Source organism: Botryllus schlosseri, chromosome 11, assembly GCF_051294905.1.
Source record: "Botryllus schlosseri isolate E-star chromosome 11, Bs_hap1, whole genome shotgun sequence".
In the NCBI taxonomy this organism is placed as follows: domain Eukaryota; kingdom Metazoa; phylum Chordata; class Ascidiacea; order Stolidobranchia; family Styelidae; genus Botryllus; species Botryllus schlosseri.
In genome coordinates, this window is record NC_137246.1 from 26371643 (window position 1) to 26383071 (window position 11429).

The 11429-nt window shown below is 39.4% G+C and overlaps 1 protein-coding gene across 1 annotated transcript; it reads right to left on the reverse strand.

Annotated features, from left to right (window-relative positions):
- Positions 1-1753: 1753 nt before the first annotated feature.
- On the reverse strand, positions 1754-6817 carry LOC145450302 (uncharacterized). The gene is made up of 3 exons (XM_080328814.1): positions 6019-6817; positions 4699-5171; positions 1754-1934 (listed from the first exon to the last, which is right to left on the reverse strand). Exons 1-3 carry the CDS (start codon positions 6182-6184, stop codon positions 1815-1817), a joined length of 759 nt encoding a protein of 252 aa, XP_080184940.1. The 5' UTR covers positions 6185-6817; the 3' UTR covers positions 1754-1814.
- Between the last annotated feature and the right edge of the window lie 4612 nt (positions 6818-11429).

Here is an 11429-nt window from a genome sequence, read left to right on the forward strand (position 1 = left end):
CAATAGCATTTCAATCCGCAACTAGAGGCGGCGAGCTGACTTGCAGAACAGTAAATGCTGCGTCAGCTATTACAGCAATTTCCTATAGTACGGCATAGCATCACATTTCTGGGACATTGCTGATACCAAGAGAAAAATAAAAGCAAATTGACCTAATTTCCGACAGACGCTTTTGCGTGCATTCAACTAGAGTTGCTGCACCTAAAACCAGGAATTTCGGTAGAGGTCGATAACTTTGGTCTACTCTTCTGGCTTGACAAATGAAGTATTCGGCGTGGAGCATTACTAGGACAAATTTTTCAATAACGTGACGTCACTGATGCTTTATGATGTAGTAAAAAAGCATAAAAATCTACTAGTCTTGGAACAAAACCGCAGTTTTTTCCCCACCCTGGTTTGAGTCTGAGATGACGAATACAAGCAAAGCAGTTTGGGAGTTGAATTGATCGATCAAGTCATTTAGACTCCATTCTTTTCACTGGATTGCAATTCTCGTAGCACCGTGACTCGAAAGAATTATTACAAAATTGATGATAAATTGTCTCCCACATCGTCAGCGGGACCAAAAAATCTTATAGCGGCCATCTCTTTCGTTCATATCCGCCATATTTCCCGGTGATTTGACGAATTCGTTGCAACATTTTGCTCGAATTTAGATGAAAGTGTCGTGTAAGCCTATAAGGTTTGGCATAACAGTCAATCACTGTATTTGGTAGATATTGCACTAAGCCAATAATGTAGCTCAAGAAACACAATTCAATGGAAATAAAAATCGAATAGACAATGTATCGAATATTCTACAGAACTAGAAATATATATAGGCTATTTAGATACGATCTCTATATCATAAAGAGACTGTGGGACATATCTACTATAGGGCAAAATCTTACAGATATAAAATGCGAAGAGTGAAACGGAGCTCGGGGGTAATCATTTGATGCATAAATCGGTCTTCTGGGAACTTGGAAGGTCTTCCAATTGTCCATTTTAATAGGAACTATTATTTCCAATTGACACTTCGAGAGGGATTTAAGACCAATATTATTCGTGTCGTGTGGGATCCTGTATTCAGTTATGAACTGTTTCAGCATCGGCTGAGAGAATATCTGTAGTAATCGGACGACAGTCATTATTGGTACGCTGAATGCGTTACTATAGAAATTAAACATGGAACGGCAACGACCTATTTTGCAGCTTCGTTCCGCTTCGCCGAGGCTGGAGTGGAGAATTGTTTTGCGTAAGCGACTGTAGGATTTCTGGCAATCCAAAAGCTATCTTCCCGAGCCCAGAAATTATTGAATCTGGTCTTGATCGAAAGCTACTATTGCATCGATTCCGAAAATATAAATTAAAATGATGACCAGGGACTGATCCACCTAGAATCCGTCCTCAAAGTCTGAAATATCGGCATTGTTCGAACAATCGGAGAGTCGCAACGGGTCATTGTTATGGCCATTGTGTTGCGGTTACCCGATTGTTCTGAACAATGCCGATATTTCAGACTTGGAGGACAGATTCCAGGTGGATCAGTGCCTGATCAATATTTTAATTTATATTTTCGGAATCGGTGCTACAGTAGCTTTCGATCAAGACCAGATTTAGTAATTTCTGCGCTCGGGAAGATAGCTTTTGGATTGCCAGAAATCCTACAGTCGCTTACGCAAAACAATTCTCCACTCCAGCCTCGGCGAAGCGGAACGAAGCTGCAAAGTCGGTCGTTGCCGTTCCATGTTTAATTTCTATAGCGTTACAGTCTCCTTTGGAGCAATCCGTTTTCATCATACACTGAATTCCGTTTACTCAGCCTGTCATGGTTATCTCCTGTTTTGTACAAGGGCCGCCGACACCGCACCCTGCGGGTTTAAAAAAGCTGTTTGCGATCTAGCACCCGCTTGTAGAGATTGCCAAGTAGCCTTCATCACAGTTCGAATTCTCTGCAATACAAATATTAGTTTTTGTAAGCATACCGATCAAAGAGCGCACTTCATTAATCTTTGATAGAAAATCCTCTCATGAATCCGCAGGAGCGTAATCATTTAATTCTATTTTGGTATATTTCGTCATAATCTATAATCGCATTCGTAAGACGGACAACAGTTCATATAGTCTCACCACATTACATTGATATCATGTTATTATTTTACAAAGGCGGTGACAATATGATGTTATAATTTAATAATTAAGAAATTACCGGTATCAAAAGTAGTGTGTCTCTGTTTTTGAATACTCGAGTAATGTGCATCTGTACTTGTGGTAGCCTACGGACGCAAATATTCTGATGCTTGGTTACTTCAGCAGCTTGTGACGCAAAGCTACTTTATTGGAATATGCCAAGTTTACATGAGTGAATGTTGGTGAGAATGGTGACCGCTCTGTATAACGACCGTTCACAGAGAATTACAGAATTACACTTCTCTTTAGCAATATTAGCTAAGTAATAAACCATCTGTGTCAGTCTCCGATGATGTGCGTTTCGTGGTTCTGTTTTTTATTTGCATATATAGCCTACACTTGGGTTTAGCATTCATCACCTTATAATACTTATTTTATTATCTATTTTCCAACTTGAAATTAGTTTGGGAGCTCTTTAGGCTAACTACATACACTTTGGATTTGGAAAAGTAGACCATATAATATATATAATAATAGTTTTTGGATAAGTTTGCATCACTTTTAAGAGTGAAATCGTCATAACGAACCGCGTGGTAGAGCCATAACTGCCGAGTATGCTTTCGAGGATTGTACCTATTCATAGAATCATTAGTCCTTTTATTGCGTTAGTCGTGAATAAGATGCATCTTGCAATTTCGAAAATAGCCACCACCTATTAACTGTCAAATATATGCGAACCCCTGACCAAATCTAATTTTTGAAACTGGTTACTTGGGTTATTTCAGACCTATCCTTTTCTACTCCTATTTGAAGTAGTTTTAAGCGCCTTGAAAATCGTTACTCCTCCTGGTATACTTGAGAATAAATACACGGCGTTACTGCTACTTCTATAATAATTGAGTATAGCGACTCTGACTACTTTGACCTTCGATTCGTAATAATATTATAGTGTCCGGGAAACCCGACATTGTCGATATTGTTGATCATCGATCCTCTGACTCTATATGTCACGTGATTAAAAGTATTTTAAGTTGATTGTAACATATCATTTGAATCACAAAGTCATACCCAGACACCATGTAAACACATATTATGTGAATGCAGACCACCTGTCAATATCAATGATAGTGTTACTAATGTGCTGCAGCGCTGGCGAAATTATTACGAATTATTTGAAACGAAGTAAGCCAACACTTTATTTGACCTTCGATCAGACACTATTTGGGAATGACGGTCTCAGAGTTGTCGCTTCCTAGTAGTTATCAACAGAACTCACTCTTCACAGAGTGTTAAGTCGCAAAAGTTTCGCAATCTTTCCGCATTGCCAGCCCATGATAAGATTTTATCAGATGCCCAGCGTACAACACTGACGTACGCTTGTAAGGTGTATAGAATTTGTGCGTTGCTACGTGATAGTTACTGGCATATTCCTGTCTTACACGACACGAGGGCAGGCAGTTCTACTTCACGTATATATAGGTTATCGCGATGAATTAATCAGAGGTTCATCATTTTATCCTTGTCTAATGATAAACCAGTGTCGCGTGCTAACATTATATTCTATATGATTACACAGTGAATTAACTGTAGGCATATTTGTGTTCTATACTGCACACTGCTTTTATCCCGTGACCCGAAGAAATTCGCGTGAGGACCATACACCACACAGTTACGCGAACTCCTATTCACGTGTCAGAATTATTGAGAAATGTTGACGCATACCAGTATGCATTTAGATGATTTATATATGCTTACACGTTTTAATGACGTATAGTACATATACTGCATGTGTCCTGTGCATACTGGATGCTTGGTATGTCCACAAATTGCAATCAAACGACGTTTCCGCTTACATCGTATGAAATTTCTTTGATTCCTCACTGAGATATCATTTACGCTCGCGCTGATGTATAACTTGTTGTGAAAATGCCTGACATCGCCAATAGCCTACGTTAATGCCTTGGCAAAGAACAGCACGACTAATATTAGTAATATTTGCAGCTGAATCCACCGTTTCCCCAATATTTTGACTCAGTAAAGTACGCTTATTTATGCCACATCTGTCGCAGTGATTTGCGTAGTGTTTCAGACAAAATAGTATTGACCGTCGGTGTACAAAATTTAAAAAATTTGATTTCTTTGCTGGCAAGAACAGATCGTCTTTCAAGTCTATTATACACATAATGTTAGCAACACTTTGTCATGCAAAACAAGAGAAATACAATAAATATATATATATAAATGAAGAGCGAGCCTATCAATTACCGACGTATATACACCGAAGTATATTATAGTGTCAACATGTTGGTCGTAATATGCGCTTAAATGGGACTTCTTCGTTTGAACAGTGGCGTACCGAAATTTCGCAAATTGAAGTCCACATATGGTGTATACTGTACAATAAATAGTTGCAAGACGCACATCCACGAATACACGTTGAAAATCAAAGTAAGGCAAGAATAGATGCTAATATGACTGAACATAATGACAATTAACGGTACACTTCGACACACACGCGGCAGAGATTACAGGTTAAGTGATCGATTCGTGATCGGAACTCCATTTTCACACACCATTCGACCTCACCTTGCGCGCTTTTTTTGCCCCCTGACCCTTCCACTGATGCTTCAAATACTCGCCAGCGCTGTGGGATTCGGACCGTTGCTTTTCGTCCAACGGGGCGTATTTATTTTGGGCTCTATCAATGAGGCGTTCGCCGAAGCGATCGTCGCCGTACATATGAACAGATTGGAGGATTTCGTGGGGTAGTTGGTCGACCGGTTCGTTTTCCATGTCCCAAAATTCGATATCGACCGGTATTAAATCGACTGAGCACAGTGAGTCGTTGTCGAATTTTTCGTAAGTGGTAGCGAAGCTGTTTGCGTTGTTATTGTTTCTGTTTGATGGGAATCTTGAAATCGCGGTCTGAGCGGGCTTGCTAGTGTCTGAATCTTTCTTGGGCGGTTTGTTTTTGCGTTTGTCCTTCTTGGCTTTTTTCTTGGTCTTCTTTGTCGAGGCGTCGAGATGCTCTTGCGACTCGGACAGTAACTTTTGATGATCTGCGAAATAAATTTTATATTGTATATAAGCCGATAAAGTGTTTATGCTGCTAAAGATAACGTGGACGATCTGTATACAGACTTAGAAAATTTGATAATTCTTGTTGTCTAATTAAACATAGTAGATTTTAAACTATTCGGTAGTTACAATCTAATTTTTTAATATGTCTCTATGCTCTAAGTTTAATCTTAATCTAATTCATGGTTTCCTGAAAATGCTACAAGAGAACTATACATTCCGAAGCGAGTCAATCTGACGCACAGACATTTGCCATTGTCAAGCTCACGAGCATGAACCATGATTTGATATGAATCGAGCTTGTTTTTGTTGTGCTTTTTACTAATCCGGAATTTAATGCCATTTCCAAGTTTTCGTTAATTCAGTAATTCTAATACTAATCTAATTCGTAGATATAATTTTAATTATAATGTAATTTGGAAAACCTAAAAACTTTCTAGTAACCCAATATTTAGCGACGGACAATTAATCACTAATGTTCCGCCACGCATTTTTCGCAAATATAAGTTATTCAGCTCATTTCGTCGCCCTGCTCCCGGCAGTCGAAAGAGGAATAGACGAGTCATTCGTGATTTGAGACGGCCTGATTTCGGTTGCTGAATTCAGTTTAAATGTATCCTGGAGGATGTAACACAGTGATTACTAATTGCGCTGTGGCGATTTCGTATTAATATTTCATTCGTGGCCGATTGTAATCATATTTCTTTCCGATTGCTGTTTAGGACTATATATGTTTATCTCGCTTTCACTTGCTTTTCAAGTCTCCGAATGACTTAGGTGTAGGGCTCAGGTGCAGAAATGATGACAAAATCCAACTGCTCTATTTACCGTGTTTAGTTCTCCTCTTCTTCAAATGTAACGCAGTTAGGATTCGACAAAGTATGCCATGTTTCTTGCATTCGTTGCCTTTCTCCGGCAGCTTTCCGTACTTTCCGCATTCGGTTTCCTCTTCGCGGTGGCCTTCGGCGAGCAATTGCTCGGTATCGTGCACCATCTTGCTTGTCAGTAACGAATGATACGACTAATTTTACTTGCATACACCTGCGGCCTATACTGTCAATAGTACACAAGCATGATTATGAAGGTAAGGCAGCATATTCTACAAACATTGTAACTCGACAGTAGGATCGTGTGCTGCTATTCCAAAATTATGACTCTGCTTGATCCAGCTCAGTAGGCCTACACGCTGTTTCGCACTATGTACTGTAATATTGATTCAACGGATTTATATGCAATCTTGTATTCCAAGATCTGCGCTTATTTTTTCGAAAATCCATGAATACTATGAGTTGTCTTTGTCCACACGAGTCATGTCCTTACAAAGATACGCAGTAAATCTGTCAAATGATCGGTGGTTTAGCACAAAGATGCGTGGTGCCGCGATGTGCCTATGGTTGCGTAACAGAACTATGTAGTCTAGTTGCATCAACTTTGCGAGTAGTAATTATATTAGTTAGTCATTTCACTGTCGTAACGTTACATTTACCTTAATATTATGCATGGCGTTGTCGTAATAATTACTCCGTAACGAAAGTAATAGAAAATTAGGTCATACACTCAATCCATCGGCACATGATATTCTTACAAAACGCATAAGGTTGTACGCAGGCGGGTTAAGCGGCTGATGGGTGGATTACCGGCGTATCAGCTGGATATGGGCCCATCTTTAGAAGTAATGTGACCAAAAAGGCGGACCGAGACCCTATATTTAATCCACTATTGTTACGCCGGTGTGTACTCCTCACAGGCCGCTTAAAACTTACACTGGTGTTGCCATAATCGTTCCGTAAACAAAGGAACCCATTCGATCGAGTCGATATTTGAAATGTTATCGTAGACAAAAGACATCTGCGCGTCAGATTCTCGGTACTTGTTGTCACAGCGTGCCGCCTTTTCCTGGTCAAATTCCCACCTACCTTGCACTATTGACTTGCGAAAGTCTGTCATGTAGCCTATATAGGATGTCTTACTAAAGCAACTTCGTAATATCCGTCCATACAAATCGCTATGCTTGCATTCCCAAACAAATACTTATCTAAATGCAAACAAAATTTTAACGCGTATGCACGATTGCTTTTGCGAACCATTCATAGTGCGTCAACAAATAGTCGGTACCTGTGAGATGAAGTGGCTCATAGCGCCGTGTGTTCTGCACAAATTTTCATGGTACAATACGCAGTACTTTCTGAAGACTATGATTTCCATTTTGCGAAGTTATTGGAGTTAGATTTCCGCTCCCTATATTCCAGCGTCTCGCATAGTAACTGCTGCCTGCAGGTTATGTTTCAATGTAACTGTAATCGGGGGTGAGGGCGTACTGGGGGTTTCTCACCTATGTGATTTCGTGATCTGGGAAATTTACTGTACTAATCATAATGATTTAACGCTCCATAATATAGGCCATAACTTCAAATCGAGGCCTGTCAATATGTGTTTCCGTAAATGTATATTATATATGCATTATATACAGCACAAAGATCCTATAATACCCCGATACGTACAGAATAAGTCGTAGATTTATCTGCACTGCAAAGCTTCACTAAATAGCTTCACATAACTAAACCAATTTAAAGCGACTTTCAAATTTCGCATATCTTGCTATCGGAACTTTACCCTCCGGCTTTGACTGCTACAAAAATTATTATCTAATCTGAAGGTTATTTCAGCGAAGTCATCGTTGAATATACCGTTCAAAGTTCGTATCTAAAAGATTATAAGCCCTTCATATGTTGACAATGTCAATATAACACGACTACGCAAATGGTGCAAAGTAAACGGGTCAAATATCTGTGAATAGCATAGACAGGAAGGGTTATTGGCATAATCCAAAGACTCTTGACATGGAATGATATATAGCTAGGGAAGAAAGACTGAAACAATCTGGAAATCCAAAAATACTTACCATTAGGCTAACTGATTTGTAAGGGATGATTCCAGTCCCAAAATGCATGTACAATGTACAGTACATTGTACAATTGTACAATGTACATGCCAAGAAAATTCCAGCATTTTGACAAGATCATGCATAAAAATAACCGCGCATTGGCTATTATTAGAACCAACCTATGTTTTAGTTAGACGAAACTTATTTCTGTAACTCGAACTTCTCATTCGCTTTATAGGTTATTTATGTGTCTGGTGCTATTGCTATATAGAACATGCTTTCGAGTTCAGCATCACACGGCAAACTACCTCATATATACATTCAGGCACATATAACTGGCTCAGGAAATAACGCGACTATACTTCCTTCGGTTCTTACATTGCTTCAGATCAAATTGTTTCCATGAATAATTGGTCGCACAGTCATCAATTTACACAATATTTCTGAATCGGTCTCATGTAAATGCCGTGTTCAACATAATATATATTGCTTCTAATGTAGCATACTGAATTGCCGAATGGCCTCACTCGGTCACTCACACTGTTTTGGTCGCTAAATGTAGATATATATTTATGGGCCGACAAATTACCGACTTACGGGTCAAAGTCCTTATATCAGAGAATATTCATAACTTTCTCATATATTTCATGACACCCCTGGAGGTAGAGAACTTCAATATAATTGAATGGTATCTATTCATATTGAAATAAATCCGAATAGTTTCGGCCGACACTCGTTAGGGGTAATCGCCAGCAACTACCAGGGATGGGAATTGGAAAGAACATTGTATGACAGAGATGGTCTTCACCCGCGCCTACATAACAATAACATAGTCGACTCCTGGTAACCTTGATAAGGCCTTAACTAGGGTTAGCATATGTCCTCTTTTAAGAGGACTTGTCCTCTTTTTGCAATAAATTGAAAGTATCCTCGGAGGACGCCTAAATGTCCTCTTTTTGGAGAATTTGTTTTATTTTTCTACATTCAAGAAAAAATTAAATACGATAAAAACTCGACTACGACGCAGCGAACGCCGGAGTTACAAGAAAATCAACGAAAAATGCGGAGCGACGGGAATTTCGGGAGTGGAGAAACCATTTTAGAAACTGTAACGGAGTTCATATACTGCTATGTAACCAGCATTAAAGCCTTCAAGCCAGAACCTTTGGACGAAAGAGATTGAGGTTGGGAAACTATGATATAATTTCTCACAGTAACATTTGATTAATCTCGATCCAGCCCCGATATATGTTTCACCACGCTAGGCAAGTATTGTAACTAACCTAATCCAGTCAGCTCCCTCCGCGCAATCATGTAAAACGCAATTGTGCAATTGTGCATGAGCATGCGATACGCTTCGCTCAGCAACATCAACTTTTGAAACTACAGCACCGAAACTAGATATTCCATGAACCTTTCGGTGCCTTCGGATAGCTACAGAGCTTTGGCCTATGGTTCTATAAACTTGCTGAATATGTTTGACTCACTCATCAGGACATTGAACGCTTTTGACTTTCGTAAGGTCATCCATTTGATGGTGCCGTATAGATTTTTAACGGTAATATGAAGAAAATCTACCGAGTTTTACATTACGGTAGTGCATATAGTGTACAAAATGAGAATCGGCATTCAATCCCATTGTTCCATTAACCGTACCACTATACTGTGGGATGATATTTCGACAGCAATCCGAAAGTTGGCGAGCGTGTCCAAGTCCACATTCAAAGCAAAATACAAGCAGACTCTATTGAGAAAATACCAGTCAGAGCTCGAGATTACTGGCACACGATCTGATATACCGACCTCGCTTACCGTCATATGCCACCTATTTTTGTCGCTTGTCCTTCTATGTTGTTTTCTATCTACATTCAGTGTGCAACTGTGCAATCTGCATGCATATGCCTTATCTTTACATCGCCTGTAGGTCCAGGTGGGAGTCTGATTTCAAAGACTCGACCCAAGCCGTTTCTACACCTTCCAATCTTTTCATTGTATCGCAAGCTTGTGGTGCATTGATCTGATAAAATTGTTAATATTAAGCTGAACTGAACTGAATGATAATGGATCGGAGTCTGCTACACTACGTAACTGCTGGTATGAGCTACAGACCATGCACTGGAAGCGCTACAGCTGATGAATCGTGACCAATGGTTTTCCATTACAAACCTTCACTCAACCGAAGCTGTGGATTTATCGCCTCACAATAACCGCTAACTACGACTGTGCGATGGCTTCATCCCAACAAAAGACTCATATTTATCGGGTGTGTTTTTTTTATAGTGGACGACAGTCTGGCGCGTTCGTATTGAAGATAGTTCGACACAACATAAACGTATTGGTCGACCTTAGAACCTGTATTGCTACCTGATACGGTTCATACTTTTGTTGTATGTGCTTTGAAAGTTGAAAGTACACATATGCCCCATTTAGATACCAAGAACGCAAGATGTGTCCCATACACATTCAGACATTCTATTTAAAATAAGTAACATAGTGCTAAATTGATCCAAACATCTCTTTTCTGTAAGACCTCTGGTTCGTGACCTCTTGTTAAACAGATTGAAGACACATAGTAATGGTATATTGAAATTTAAATCGTAATTGAAATATGATACGATATGTATAAACAAAAACAAAGTATATTGTACGAGTTGTCTTCGCATGTGCTTTTGTGGCTCGTTCATGTTGTTTCTCGTCGCAACTTACTACAAACCGACGGGATTTTTTGAGTGGTTGTTTCGTTTGCGAAAAAAAAACAATAATGTTTCTACTTTCAATGTTTACGAGACTGCGACGTCATTGAATGTCCTAAAATTGTCGAGTTATGCGAATCATGCGAAGCCTACTAACATTATTTTAGACCTGAGTTATTTAGGATACTTCGGATATGCCTACGTGCAATGTGCATTGCAGCACACTCTGCAGCTGCACATATGCAGCGGTTGCGTTACACTCAATACCAGCGTTTACCTCACTCGATATTCAATACCAGCAGTCCGTAATAGTCTACTCGACAACCTGCCTTCTGTAGCGTGGCAACTCACTTGCGGTGTTTTTGTAATGATGACATTAATTAACAGACGATGATTGATCATGTAATTTTGCAACCATCAATTATTGAAATCACTTGTTTTGATACGATCAAAAGGTTCTAGGCTACGTGTGTATATCATACTCATTGTTGGATTATTATTGGTGCACAAAATGAACTGTGCATCGACAAAGTGATAAAAGAACAAAACCACCAAAGTAATATTTTCACACAAAACGGAAGCATTATATAATTTATAAAAATTCCGAATCATATCACTTCTCCTATCCGCTACCAGATATCAGTTTGGGCCTTCGCCTTACA